General features: G+C 41.5%; 2 protein-coding genes across 3 annotated transcripts in view; both read right to left on the bottom strand.

The window, feature by feature from the left end:
• The window catches only part of LOC120543671, a 620163-nt gene that overhangs the window by 78408 nt on the left and 526264 nt on the right, over positions 1–15491 (bottom strand). The window lies entirely within an intron of this gene.
• Positions 733–9201, bottom strand: LOC120543684. Its single transcript, XM_039776842.1, has 3 exons — positions 9140–9201; positions 4166–4451; positions 733–1065 (listed from the first exon to the last, which is right to left on the bottom strand). The coding sequence occupies exons 2-3, from the start codon at positions 4449–4451 to the stop codon at positions 749–751; spliced, it is 603 nt and encodes a 200-aa protein (XP_039632776.1). The 5' UTR covers positions 9140–9201; the 3' UTR covers positions 733–748.

The following is a 15491-nucleotide window of genomic DNA, read 5'->3' as shown; positions in this document are numbered from 1 at the left end:
TTGTGTTCATTACACTGTCAAAGTATTTGTTTTGTTCACTGGCTTATTTAAACATTTTGAATTCTGTGTGCATAAGAATCACAAGTCTAAATTTGAAATTTGTTATTGAATATCTTTACAGGATATAGTATTGCTGTCTCCTGCACCTCATCCTTGGTTTGCATAAAGTCTCTCTCTTCTGTCGCTATTCCATCGTCCTAGGTCCGAGCTATAGGGCTCAGACCTTTACGACCACATATGGTTTTCAAGTGCCCTGACAGTAGCTAGGTAAGGACTACTAGCCAATCAGATATAGAGTATGAGGGCATGCCCTGATAGTACCTAGGTAAGGACTACTAGCCAGTCAGATATAGAGTATGAGCGGTGCCCTGACAGTAGCTAGGTAAGGACTACTAGCCAGTCAGAAGCAGAGTATGAGGGTGTGCCACGCTAGCAGCTAAGGCGAGCATTATAACGCGTGTGTTCCAAAGTGACCATGTCTGTCTCTGAAGTAAAGGCTGGACTACAATAGAGCTGTTTGGAGCAGTTTGTGAACAGTGTTTTCTGTTGGAGATGGTAAGTCAATTTGGGGGGACTTTGGGCTTTTTCACTTTGTAAACCTATCACGTGCACAAAAAGATATATAACACAATAAATGAAAGGGGGAAAGCCAAAATGCATAATATGAGCACTTTAAAGAATTAAACATGGGGAAATAATTCACACTGTTAAATCGTATTAACTACGTTTTTTTCCTGGCATGGTTTCTTCAGTTCATCCACAAAGCGCGCTTCGCTGAAAAGGAATAGATCCAACTGACCGGAGTATTGATCAGAAGTAAGCAGGGTTTATTTCCCTTTCTTCGCACGCGTCGATCAGGTATCCGGGCATTATCTGCTCTGGTTTTGTTTTTGGCTGACTGCATTTCCTCATCATTTATAACACCATGCTCAAGGAGTTTACCTAGAAGCTTGTTTAGATTAGCATCAGACACTCCTTCTACAAACTTTCTCCGACCTAACAACAGGCTGTATGGGTAGCTGTCCTCTGCTGGGACATTCCTCTGTTGAATGGCACCACATGGACCTGAAAGATAATCAATGAAAAGATTTAAAAAAGTTATTTTTATTTTTTTTTATCAGCAAGCAAAAGGGACACATTTATATTAGATATCTAATGGCGCCCCATAGTTTTGTATGAATCTGTTAATATAATATTAGTTCTCTCTTTGCGTAGATGGAGACCTTATTTTGTTACAGCCAATCAGTTTGAGTAGTCTAGATAGATGAAATACTGAATTCATTCTCCATCCCACATTCTGAAATCAACTTTGCACCAACACATCCACGTACTCTTTTCATTTTCAACCCTCTATTTCCCAATCATGTTGTTACCCTGACTACCTCCTCACCCGCAACCACCTGCCCCTTTGACTCGTTCCTTCTCACCTTCTCCAGTCTATTGCTCCTGGCCTTCTTCCTTTCCTCACCTCATCTAATAAACATCTCCTTGTGAAAACGGCTGTTTTCCCCGCGCCCTCAAAGAAGCAAAGAGCGTGACCCCTTTCCAACAAAACCCACACTAAACCCAGGTGCTTGGTGTTTTAAGCCCCCAAACACCTCGGTTCCGCGGCAGGCAGCGTGCGTTATGTTTAGGTTTGGGTTAAAGTTAGGGTTAGCTGCCTGGGAAAGGCAACGTTGGAGGCTTAAAACACCATCAAGCCTCAACCCATCTAAGGTGAAGAGCTACAAAAATATTCTTCTCCCATCCTCCATTTCTTTAAAAACTCATTTTCAATCAACTCTTCTTCTTCCACCAGAACAACCTTCTTGAGCCCCACCAGTCTGGTTTCAACGCTGGCCAGTCAACTGAAACTGCTCTCTCCTTGCTGTCAATAAGAGCAGCTACATATCGCCTAAAAGCAGCTCTCTCTCTGCTGTGTTTCATCCTTGTGGACCTTTCTGCTGCCTTGGACACAGTGAACCACCAGATCCTCATCTCGACACTTCATGATCTGGGTGTCTGCGGCTCTGTGCTCTCTTTGCTCACATCTAATCCGGGTAACTTGAGAGGATATGTGAAGGATAGCATGCAATGCAAACAACAAAAAAAGCGTCCCCCGTTTTCACCTGGTAGTAAGATCTGGGGCCCTATCTTGCCCCCAGCGCCAGCAAAGCCCGACGCAAGTGTTTTTGCTAGTTTAATACCAACCAGTGCCTCCGTTGTGTAAATAGCAAATGCACCTGCGCCCATCTTCGCCCATGGGCATGCTGGTCTTACAGGGAGGTGTATTGAAGTGCATTCTGGTGCGTGCGGTCTGACAGGGAGGTGTGTTCAGGTGCATTCTGGGCGTGCTGGTCTTACAGGGAGGTGTGTTCAGGTGCATTCTGGGCATGCTGGTCTTACAGGGAGTTGTGTTCAGGTGCATTCTGGGCGTGCTGGTTTTACGGAGGTGTGTTCAGGTGCATTCTGGGCGTGCTGGTCTTACAGGGAGGTGTGTTCAGGCGCATTCTGGGAGTATTGCTATCTTTAGGGCAGCAGAAAGTGATTGACCAACAAAAAGTCTAAAGTCAATAACGCAGCATTTCATTGTTATTTTAACAGAGCATTAGTAAAATGTGCCTAGGTTTGTGCACAGCGCTAGCACACTATGCTGTTACACACACAGCAGAACACAAACATGCAAAAGATTAAAAAATCTAAATATTACGGTGTGAAATAGTATTATGATATGATCTGCTTGCACACTTTCACTTTACGGCGGATCAGTTTCTTCTCCTCTTCTCTTTCCTGCTCAACAAATCCTCCATCATAATAGCAATGCTCCAAGGTCCAAACGCGCCTGGCTTTTAAAGGGAATGGGAGATGATCTCTGATTGGTTGCATGTTACGCCCCAAACACACCTCTGATTAATGAAGACACTAAGTACAACCCTTTTGAACCATGCGCCCGGCACAAAGACATTTTTTTTCCCGCTGTTAAAATTGGATTCACATTACCGCCCTAAGCGCACCTGTGCGCGCCGCGCCCCATGTGCTTAGATCGTTAAAATAGGGCCCCTGATCTGAATGATTGGATAACAAGTGAACAGCTCTAAGTAGGATTGTTTCCACCTGTCAGTAGGGTTGGTCATCAAATGCGTCCTGAGTGACCACTTATGATCGGATCTCACTTTCCCACTCTATATGCAAACAAACGCATACATCATTTCCGTTTAATACAGAGAGTATTGATCACAAGTGAGCAGGCTTGATTCCCTTTCTCCGCACCGTGTCGATCAGGTCCGTGCTTTGTCTGCTCTGGTTTTTGTTTTGGCTGACTGCATTTCCTCATCATTTATAACACCACGCTCAAGGAGTTTATCCCGGCTTGGTTTAAATTAGCATCAGACACTCCTTCTACAAAATATTGCTACCTTCGCCAGCCTTATCTCTGCTGAGTCGCTTTCCTCTGCGGGGTCATTCTGTGGTATTGACCCACTTGATCCTGGAAGATAACCAGTGAAAAGATCTTTTTCAGTTTGTGTTATCATCAGCAACCAAAAGGGAGACATTTAAATTTTATATCTGATGGTTATTTTGTCACAGCCAGTCAGACTTTGTACCTCAACTTCAGCTCTCTGTGTGTCGCTGTTATAAAAATCCCTTCGCTAGGCAGCACAGAAGACTAGCCTCCCACCAACCTGCTGAAAGGTGATGGTTTAACAACAGACCAACAACAGAAGATGGAATCACTGTTCCAGCGATGGAGAGATGTCTTTGCAGTAGGTGATGATGACTTTGGGCAGACCAGTACAGTCCTCCATTAAATTCCCACAGGCTCTGCACAACCCAGCAGGGGCGCTACAGGCCAGTTTCACTAAGCCTCTACTCCCGAATTGAGGGGACTTCCACAAAACCTGTTAGACAGTGATGTCATAAAGGAAAGCTCCAGCCCTTGGTCAGTGCCAACTGTCCTTGTGAAAAGGAAGGAGGGATCATTTCCGGGATCATCTTCCGCTCTTTCCGTTCTTGTGGGAAACAACTAACTTCCAAGCTAGCAAGCTACGCTGAAAATGTTAAGTTTTAAAGAAAATGTCTGTTTGATTGTAAAGATTTACTAAGAATATGTTTAGGTCAAGCCCCAAAGCCCCCAAAAACATAATCTTTTAAAAAATAAAAATAAAAAAATATCAACTCTTCAAACCTTTTTCTTCCTGCCGTTTCTTTAGTTTCTCCACAAAGGGGCGCAGCAGCTTCTGGACTTTAGCATCATTCCTTGGTATCTTCTTCATTATTTTATCTATTTCAGAGATGGACCCTTCTGTCCCGTAGTATTGGACAATTAAATTAGGGATTTCTTCTCTGGCCTTGCCATCCTTCACTCCTTGAGGGATTTTGTCCAGATAGAACAACATCTTCCTGAATTCTTCCTCAGTCAGCTCCTCCAGGATGGAGCTCAGGACGGTTTTCCAATTTGTCTCAAATGACATCTGCAACACACAGAGAGACGGATGAACAAAACATTTTGAACATTAAAATCAGAAGTCCCAGCAAAGAGGCAACCCGGTCTCACGGCAGTTCGTGTAAATGTACACGTATTCTTAATCTATTGATACGGTTCACGGAGACGTTTTTCTCGTTTTTTACGTGGTAAATGTGTCACATTATTTTTCGGGAAAGGACCCGGAGGCGGCCGGAAAGGTCGCTCCATAAGCCGGAGGCGGTCGCAAAGGCGGCCTGCTGGGGACCCCGCGGGGACCCGCCGGAGGGCCGGGGCGACGCTCCACAAGCCGGAGGCGCTCCGCGAAAGCGGTCGGCGAAGCCCCGCGGGGGCAGCCGCTGGGGACGCCCACAATAACGGGATGGCGGAGGTTGGGTTTAGGAAAAAACTTACGGGAAAGGGGCCTTAAATGCCGGAGAAAGGGGCTTTAAACGCCGGGAAAGGGCTTTAAACGCCGGGATACCGCCACAGTAACACGCGGGGCAAAACGCCACACGAGGGACGCCATCCCCGGAAACAAAGCGCCGCAACGTGACGCCATCCCTTTCGCCTGGCGGAAAGTCCTGTGTTGTTTGACCCGGCTCCACCACCCCGACCAACCTCCCTACGCGGGATTTTCGGCTTTTTATATTACTCCCTACCATTTTGCTGCTGTGGCTACGAAATATGCTTTCCCATTGAAATACATTAGTTCACATTTTCGTGTTGTCCACCACGTAAAAACAACAAAAACGCCTCTCGCGGAACACGTATCAATAGATTCAAATAACGTCACATTTACACGAACTTCCATGAGACCGGGCTGCAAAGAGGAAACCCTCAAACATCACACTGACTGCTTTACCAGACAATATCTATTTATTATAGCCTATATACATTTACTTATTTTCCCAATTTAAAAGAGAACTTCTGTAGCTTATTTATTTTTACTAGTGCATTGTGCAGCGTGTGCATGTTCAGAACGGGACGATTGTTTGGTTCCCACTTCGTTTTTTTCACAACTTTATCTAACTAGCTGTTTAATCAGGCGCTGCCGGCTGCAGCTCAGGGAATTTGGTGTGTCACACCCAGATAGCGATATGGCCCTGGTGCTGTGTGTTACTGGATGTAGCCTAATTGCCCTTTAAAATGTATTTCAACAAGGAAAAAGTTGTGGGGTGGCTATAATCATCAATATATAAGTCATTTTGAGACAGAAACAACCTTTCAAACCATAGTGTTGTGGTTGTAAGCAGTCCAACAAAGTGCTGCCGCGAGGGACTATAAACACTAAAGGCTGATTTATGTGTGTTGATAGTGGGTGTTTCCAGCAGCCTACTGTGGGGAGTAGCAACATGCTAGTTCACTGACATCAGCTCTGCAAAAAACTCCTAAAGACTTATTTTGGTTCCAATGACGGGGTTATCCGTTTGTGTGTTAAGTGTCTATATGTCAGTAATGTTTTGAAATTAGCACTTAGCCAGCAAGCATTACTTTGTGGGCAGTTGTGCTAAAGTTGGTTTGCAAACATAACATAAACTGGCTGGTAGACACCTCCCAAATAACCTCAGACTTATATCGCCTTTTAGTGTTGTGGCGGTGAAATGCAACCGCGATGCAAAGCAACCCTGACGCAGAACTCCCGAAAGGATCACGATGCTAGAGGTGTTGAAATTAATCAAATAATCGATGGATTGCATCGCGGACATAGACGATGCGGCATCAATGCAGTGGCCGACCATTATTGATTATAACGCATGATGTCGCTTTGTTAATTTTCTGGCCGCAGCATAAACATTCAAATTAAAATAACATTCTCAGTAGCTTTTATTTTCAAGGCGAAGAACAAGAGGCGGAGCGGCCCGTGATACGCAAGAGCAAAATGGCTGAGGGTTGTTGTGAGATTGTCCTTTAAAAGCTGACATATGGAAATCTTTGGATTTTACCAACAAGCTGGGAAGCACAAACTGGATAAGTCGCATGTGATATGCAAAGCCTGGCACACCAAAATTAAATACCTTGGGAACAATACCAACTTAAGTAATCACGCTAGCCGTATTCATCCTCGTTGCTAGCAACACCTGCCGCGGGAAATGCAAACCCTGAGCCAGCGACTCTGAGGATTGATGAGACTCTGTTTTCAATACCACCCAACTCCAGCGAGGAAAGAAAATAACCCAGTCTATGGGAGTCTTCATAGCAAAAGGTTTACAACCTTATTCCATCGTGGAAAATTAGGGATTTCAGCATATGGTTGAGGATGCTTGAGCCGTGGTACAAGATCCCTTCGCGTAGCAACTTTTCAGAAAAAGTGGTGCCTGGTCTTTACAACGACACCAAAGCCCAGATGATTGCTTCCATGAGCAAGGCAACACGAATTGCCATAACGTGTGATTCCTGGACTTCGGTGGCAACCGAATCATTCGCTACCGCTGACAGCACATTATATAAATGAGTACTGGCAGATAGTGTCCCATGTACTGCAGACAAGAGCCCTCTAACGAATCCCAAACAGGTGCGCATCTGGCGGATGGAACCGTTTGTACGATATGGTCAAGAGATTCCTAAAACAGCAACTGCCGATTTGTGCCACCGTGCTACTGTATCTCCAGAAGTACACAAGGTAGAGGCAGATCTCCGGCACCTTAAATGAAATCGACGTGTCAAACGCCGAGGACAACCGCCAGCACCTTAAAAAGGCCTGATCGCTGCTTGTCAGTTTGCTGGGACAGTCTTTCAGTTATACTGAGGGTACAGCAGTAGCACCAAAGACCCCCTATGCCATGGCTGAGGAGGAAATGAACAAATACCACAAAGCCTCACCCCTGCCTCTGACTGAGGACCCCTTGAACTGGTGGCAAGTACAAAGGTCATATTTCCCCCCTCCGCTCCACTGGCAAAGCGGTACATTTGTATCCCTGCCACAAGTGTATCTGCAGAGCGTGTTTTCTCCACTGCAGGAGATGTGGTCACTGCAAAAAGATCCACTCTCAAATCAGAGCATGTAGAGCAACTGGTTTTCTTGCACAAAACCTAGTGGTCCCCAAACGTGACTGTTTGTTATGTTTTGCACATTCAGGAAGTGCGCGTGGGCCAGTGCTGTATAGTTTTATGTATCCTTTTTATTTAGTATTGGAGCACTGCAGAATGTTTTGTTTTTGAAGATTGAAAAGCTGTGAAGATGTTCATACTATAAGTAGTACAATTGTGAATATAATGGTCAATGTCTTTGTTTCCATGTTGATAATACAATGAAACACCATAGATGGGCTAGCCCTAAAATATATTTGTTTGCATTTTGCAATTTATTACTATGGTGGTATTTGTTTACAATTTGAAACAGTATGTAGGCTGGGCCTATAATGGTTATTTCTGTTCACAATTTTATTATGTGAAGCCAAAGTTTCTGTTTATTTATTTAGAAATGTATACTTAATTCTGTTTACAATTTAATGTAGGCCTAACAACATTTTTGGTCCCCAAACAAACCTAGTGGTCCCCAAACGTGACTAATGTTTGTTGTGTTTTGCACATTCAGGAAGTGCCATGTGCTCAGTGCTGTAGTTTTATGTATCCAATTTATTTAGTATTCGAGCACTGTAGAATGTTTTGTTTTTGAACCTGTGAAGTGTGTGTGTGTGTGTGTGTGGTGTGTGTGTGTGTGTGTGTGTGTGTGTTCAGACTTTATTAAATAAAAAGATTGTTTATATCTTACTACTTGTATTTTTGGATGAAAACATAACCATATTAAGTAATATAGAAAACTGTATTATGTTGAGCTATACAGTATCTTAATGCATTCTGTCAGGTCAAATATCCTATATGGCTTTAATAGAAAATGTATGACGCATCGTGATGCATCGAGATATCGAATGGAAGACATGATAATCAAATCGAACACCTTTTACACGACGCCGTAGGAGCGGACGCTGTGCTACGACGTGGAGTTGATGCAGAAGCATAAAACAGCCTTAAGAGATGCATAAACACACTGTGACACGCCGAGATTGTATTGCAATGATTTATTCCTCCACATGTAAAATACAACTAGTACTGCAGTTACCAAATGTAAAGTTACTAGTGAGTCGATTAAATTAGTGCATTAGTGCGGCGGTCAACAGAAAGTGTTCACTCCCAGATTCACCCCCTCTGTCAAAGCCCAAAAACCAACAGGTGAACAGGTGAAGCAAACAAATATGCTATCACTTCGCTCAAACCAGAATGAACATGCCTACCACCTACAATATAAGTGCACAATATAATCATCAATAGATAATATAAATGAGACCATAAACAACATACAATATGTGTCTCCTACACATAGGTAAAAGCTGCGATCACTTTTTGGCAAGTGGAAGAGGACTGGATTGATTATAAACTAGGGCACAGGTCACTGCCACAGACAGCAATCACTTTTATTTGCACAACACCGGTTTTATTGTAGGCGGGGAGTGGTAGTTATCCCTCTTCTAGCAACATGTGGCGACTGTGACGATCCTTATTATTATTATTATCAGCCTCCTCATGGACAGATAAACAGCTTGTAATTCATATCAGTCACCACTGAAATCAGAACATAAACAGACAGAACATGCTGCTAATCTCCTCTCAGACTCTTCACCTTTTTCCTTGTTTGAATCACACGTTTATTCATTTTTCCAAATACACTAGCAACAAAGTCAATGAATGAATACTCACTTTGTCCTTTTCTTCAACCACCGACCGTTTTCTTCAGTGAATTCAAAAAGAGGAAGTGAAATGGGCTCTCAGAGGCGCAAATACACTGCTTGAACTTGTTTGTGACAGAAACCAACTTTAATCACATTTTAAAGCCTGCTCTCCACTCTGCTAAAATGTATATGGATATTTCATCATCACATCGATTTTCTTCCAACTCTGACTATTAATCCTTTATAACATCCTGTTTCATACACTCACATTCCCCTCCAGTGACAATGGTACAGCCCACAAACAAAGCCATACTTTCACTTTCATGCTGTGTGGACAAAGTTAAAACTACACTATGTTTGTTGTTCTGTCAGGGAGCGATCTGATGCAGCTTTCTAACATCGACAGTTTATCCTCACAAGTATTCAGATCTTTGACCTAAGTTAATGCACCGATACTGTAACATACTCAGTTACAAGTATAAGTTATACATTACTAGTTTGTTAAGTAGAAGTAGTAGCAATAAAATGTATTTCAAGTTATTTCTATGCATAACGGCCCCTTGTGCAGACTCCAAAAGGAGCCAACATTTTTTTTTAAATATATATTTAATTATTGGATTAGTATTATTACTGAGGAGTTAATGTAGGAGTGAACAAAAAGCGTTTGAAATATCAGCCGTAACGTTTACTGTGAACTAAATTCCATCGCTGTCTGCAGCTTTGTTCATCTTTTATAAGAAATGTGTTCAATTTTAAGTTTATAAAGATTTTCATCTTATGTTTAGTTGTTTCTGTCCTCCAAATAATCTCTTTAAAGAGTCAGTAGTCAGCTGTAGCTGTCAGCTTCATCAGTGGAGGAAAGTAGATCAGTACATTTACATTTTAAGGCCCTGACACACCAAGCTGATAATCAGCCTTCGGACAGTCTGGCAAGGTCGGTGACTCGAGTCTGTTCGGTGTGTTCTGTGCCAATGTCGTCAGTCCGAGGAGCCGTCGGATTTCATTTGGGCCGACCTGACTTGTTGAATCAGAGGAGGGCAGTCAGACTCAATGACCGATCTGATTGGTGGAGTGCTAACCCAGAAATGACGAGCAGGATGAGCGTGACAAGAGTCTCTCAAAATCTGACGAAAATCTTTCAAACTGACCTTTGTTGATCTGAAATGAAGACTGATTCAGCAACTGCACGGCCTATTTCTCACTATTTCTCAGCCATTATGGTAAACAAACCAAGTTCTTTATATTTCTACTTGAAAAATATAATCAAAAAATTACTCAAGATGTATTATTAAGATAAAACTTTATTGATCAGATTGAGCAGAATATATAGTAAAAAATAAACTTCTCAAGTTGCAACATTAAAGTGATAAACACATTGAATACAAACATTTTCTTTCTCTTAATTTCAAGACGTCAGATCTTTGAGATTCTCTTTAATTTATCTTTCTTTGCTGAATTCATCGTTGACCTGACCATTTTTAACAATTGTAATGTAAACATGCTTCTTTTTTTCAGTTCTTTAAATTTTTATACTGCACTGTAAAATGTATTCTTGTCTTTTAAATTGTTTTAAATTGTTTTCTAAGTGCTCTTTCATGTTTTCTGAATTGCCCTGTTGCTGAAATGTGCTATATAAATAAAGCTGCCTTGCCTTGCCTTTTTGCGAACCTGCACCTCCAACACCACAAAAAAACTGACCAAACTGATTAAAACATAATTACAACAGACAATATTATGATATTGAAATCACGACACCGCCCAGAGTTCGTAAAAAGAGTGTCTGATGCTGAATCTCAATCAGCTTCTGGATAAACTCCTTGATGGTAGAGTTATAAATGATGGTGAAATGCAGTCAGTCAGAACAAAGCCCGAGAAGTAGACACGGTGCAAAGAAAGGGAAATTGTCATGATTATGGGTTTTCTGTTGTAGTTTTTTTCCTATTTTTTTGTGTTTATTTGTTCTGGTTTCTTGTTTCACTTCTCATGTTCTCTGTCTTCTGTGTTTTCTTTCATGCATTGTTTCTTTTATTTTGTAGGCTCCCTGTTTCTCCCATGTTATGGCTGAATCCCAATTCTCTGTCTTACCCCTTCCCCTTAGTTTTGCACGTTCACGTGAGAGTAAGGGCTATCCCAATTCTCGTTTTGATCCCAAAAGCGGTGTCTCATTTCATAGGGGTATGTTTTCACCCCTAGCCTTTACCACTCGCTTTCGACGGATAAGGGCTAGGGGTAAGACAAAGGGGTAGGGGAAGGGGAAAGACAGAGAAATGGGATTCAGCCTATGTCTTGTTTACTGTCATTTCTCATCCCTGTGTCAAGTTTGTGTGTTTAGTTGGTTTCATGTTTTCTGTTGGTTTTCCATTTCCTGTTTTATTTTGTAGTATCTCTGTTCTCTTATGTGTTGTCTTGATTACTTCCTGTCTTTCACCTGTTTCCCAGCCCTTGTGTCACCCTTGTTATCCCTAGTTTACTTGTGTATTTAGTCTCTGTGCTTTCTGTGTCTGTTGCTGCTTTATCGTCACCTGTCGTGAGTTCCTTCCATTGTAAGCTATATTTTCATGTTCTTGGATTGTTCCATGTTCCTTGGTTTTTTCTTGTATTTAGACTTTACCAGCTTGCATGTTTTGTAAGTTATCTTTGTGTTATTATTAAATTATTTTATTTCTAACTGCTGCTCTCTCTCGCATTTCTGCACTCGGGTCCAAGCCAGTTTTACCAACAGAAATAAAGCCAGGTTGATCCACTGCTTTCCAGAGAGCTGAAATGAATCTGAAGATAAAGCAAGAAACTGCGGAGTGTGATGATGAATCTCTAAAATAACTGATTAACTATTGTCATCTTTAGATTAGAATCTGTGCAAGCCTGTTTTATTAAGTGAACTTTGATCAGAAAGTGATTCAGAGGGAGAAGAAAACATGTTGATCTTTGTTTCAGCAGATTTTAACATAATAAAAAGGGAAACAAATACCGCTCAATGCAGCTTAGCTGTTTTAATGAATTGTATTCATTGTGTCGAATAATAACATCTGTACAGAGCCCTGGAGGTGACAGGGACGATTATTTTAAAAGCGTCGGAACGATTTATAACATGCACACGTTGCGTTTTACTAAAGGGCATGCATGCTTTAAATAAGTTGGCACGTCGCACTTTATGCCTACCAAACACTGGAAGGTCACACATTACAAGACTACAATTAGATTCGTTGATGTAACCAAGCTCCGGCTAGTGTTAGCTGGTAACTTTAAGAGAAAGTCTGCAGATGTTCTGTTCTGCCGTACATGTAGATGAATGGCTCCTGTACCCGGAGGTCTGTGTTTATCCGCCGGTAAAACTCCAGTTGGATTGCATGCTTCAGAAGGGTTGAAAATTGGCAAATTTAGCGTTTAAAGCTTTAAAGTTTAACAGTTGGCATCACAATCTGTAAAAAAAGAAGAAGCTGCCCACAGCTGAGTGTGTTTGGTACTTTCAAGGACCACAATAGTTCACAAATGTGATAAAATAGCTAGATGATTACACAAATAATAAATACACAAACAGGCTTCTACCCCTAACCAAGCAGGCAGGCACACTATTACTCACACAAGTGCTTTAGTAAGTTGCACGCGCTATTTACTAAAGCGCACGTGTGACTTATTTAAAGCACGCATGTGCTTTAGTAAAGCGTGCGTGCGAGTTATGAAGTTGTTTTTATTTTTGCATGTGTGCCAGAGATGTTCACAAGTAATTTTTTGGAAGTCCAAGTCGAGTCTCAAGTCTTTGGCCAGCGTGTTATCTGTGACGATATATGCTAAATGTAACATCTCTTTCACATTAGCGAGTGACTGACCTATCTGGGTGCATTTTGAGATGCCGTTGTTGAGCCGGCATCATTTAGGACTCGGTGTCGCCATCGTCAATGCATTTATGTGATTGCGCGCACATAGTTATAGCGCATGCGTTACGTTGCACATTATGGCAAAGGGTAGGGGACATGCAGCTCGTCATACATTTCCCCAACAGATATGCGGCAATAAAAGAAAATAGAAATACATGAATGAATTTAGATTTAAAAATCAATAATGAAATGCATGAAAACAGGTTATTGACGAGTCTCAAAGCTTGAGTCCGAGTCTAGTCTGAAGTCTGCTGTTGGTGCAACTTGAGTCCGAGACTCAAATTCGAGTCCCCATCTTTGGTGTGCGCGGCTTAATAACACTTGCGGCGTATAAAAATACAAATGTCCCCTCCAGGGCTCCGTTCATCTGACATCACTTCCTTTACATAAAAATGTTTACAGTTTATAAAATGTTTTGTTATAGCTCCACATTACAAGCTGCAACATCAATATGCTGCTTAGATGTTAATGACTCAGTAATAATAATTAAATACTATAATAAAAAAGGTTACACTTTTTAAGGATTGATTCTTTAGTTTGCTATTAAAACTATAATTGAGGTCAAATTTTGAATGGACTTTTAGTTTTAGTATTTTTACTAAAGTTATGAATACTTCTTCCACCACAGACTGAGGCTGAACAGCTGACTGTGTCAGTGTAGGGAAGCTGCTTTACCTCACTGACAGCACCAAACAATATTTATGACTGTATTTGTTCACACAATATGAAACTGAAAGTACTCGCTCTGTTCTCGGCCTGTGGGCGGGAAATAAAGGGCTACAGCATTGTTCAATAGAGGGGGAGGACTGTGAGTTTAAAACTGGATGTTTTCATTTTGAGGATTAACAAAGAAATTTTTTATATTTGACATTTCCAAATACATTTAAGCATTTATTCTAGATAACTAGGCGGCAGGCGGGTTGATGAAACATGATTTAAGTTGGTATCTTCCACGTACCTGCACAAAAAGTATGTACATATGTTACTTCCTCAACTGAGAGCACCTCCGACGGCCGACAAACCTCAAACAAAAAAGGACAATGTGAGTATTAATTAAACACTTTATTGTTAATTTCACCTGAAATAATGTAAGCTTGGACCATATAAGATGATCTGAGCCACATATGACCACATGGTTTTAGCCGTGTGGACTCAAATCTGCCTCCTCAACTGTAAGCAGAAGTACCGACTCATTCACTGGCTTTGTCCACAATGTCTGAGCTATAGCTTTTGTTTTGTGTATTTTGTGCCCCCGCTGCAGCCGGTGGCGTAATTATTTTAACTTCATTTAAGTAAATTTAATTTATAATGTGTGTCTCTTACTGTCAAAGGAAAAGATAAGAGCAGCGGTTGAAACATGGCATGCTGGGGTCGTGTTGAGGTGTGTGTGTGTGTGTGGTGATGTTCTCTAGGCCTTAATAGGTTTTTATATAATTTTAAGACTGTTGCGTCACCTTTGGCAAGACTCCTTTGTTCTGCTGGCACTCTATTATATATTTTATTTTAATATACTATATATTTTTTCTGACATATGAGGAAACCTGCCTAGTGCTTAACTGATTTGGGGTTTTTCACTGCCTGATGCCAATATTTTTAATAGTAGGGCAGCCGATGTCCTTGCTGCAGCAGCCGCAGGTTCGACCTGCAGCCCTTTGCTGCGGCCCTTTGCTTCATGTCATATCCCCCTCTCCCACCCCTTTCCTGTTTTAAGATGTACGGTCAAATAATGGTCATTTAAAAAAGAGAAATTTTATTATTTCATTCTATTGTATTATTAATTGTAATGAGAATGAGAATTACTTTTCATTATATTGTTCTTGGATGAAAATAGATTACTTCACTTTAGGATTCGGTCCATAACAAATGACCATTACTTTCCTACTTACTGCCAGCATGTCCTCCCTGGTCTCCTTTCCGTCACATAGAATAGCTGACATGAGGACTCTTGTCTGCGACCGACCGCTTCAGGGTTCCAACAAACCGATCCCATCTGGTGTACAGAATCGTAGATACCACCTCTGGCTTGTGAACAGAATTTTAAAATTTTTTACTGTTACAAACATGTTGAATTAGTACCTTTAGCTAGAGCACGGATATTTTAATTTTAAATAGTACGCGTGAAAAGGGCGACTAGTGCAATGTTAGCCTGATCTTACAGCTCCAAAGTTACTTTAAACCATGACATGGTAACTTACTAACACATCTTCTTATTTGTCAGATGAACACCAACTTCCACATGCGAAAACGTCAAAATATTTGTATTAATGTTACGTTAAGATGAAATAGTGCTTACCGTGGGGTTTGACAGCAGCAACCAAGCAGTCTACATCCAAACCCTCCGTAGACTGTGGCAACTTTTGTCCCTAATCAACTGTGTGGCGAATGAATTCAGATTCACTGTCCATCACATCAACAGTGTGTGTAGAGTAAAGACATTCAGACGCTCATTAGACGATGCTTCAAAATGACCAGCGATCAAGTGAGGAACTTGAATTACATTGTACT

Source organism: Perca fluviatilis, chromosome 16, assembly GCF_010015445.1.
Source record: "Perca fluviatilis chromosome 16, GENO_Pfluv_1.0, whole genome shotgun sequence".
Taxonomy (NCBI): Eukaryota; Metazoa; Chordata; class Actinopteri; order Perciformes; family Percidae; genus Perca; species Perca fluviatilis.
The sequence above is the reverse complement of the archived record's forward strand: the minus strand, read 5'-3'. Positions and strand labels throughout refer to the sequence as shown.

Coding starts and splice junctions, on each gene's coding strand:
- LOC120543684 (XM_039776842.1), bottom strand. CDS start 4,451: ATGTCATTTGAGACAAATTGGAAAACCGTCCTGAGCTCCATCCTGGAG. Junction 1,066..4,165: donor GAAACGGCAGGAAGAAAAAG/GTTTGAAGAGTT, acceptor ATTATCTTTCAG/GTCCATGTGGTGCCATTCAA.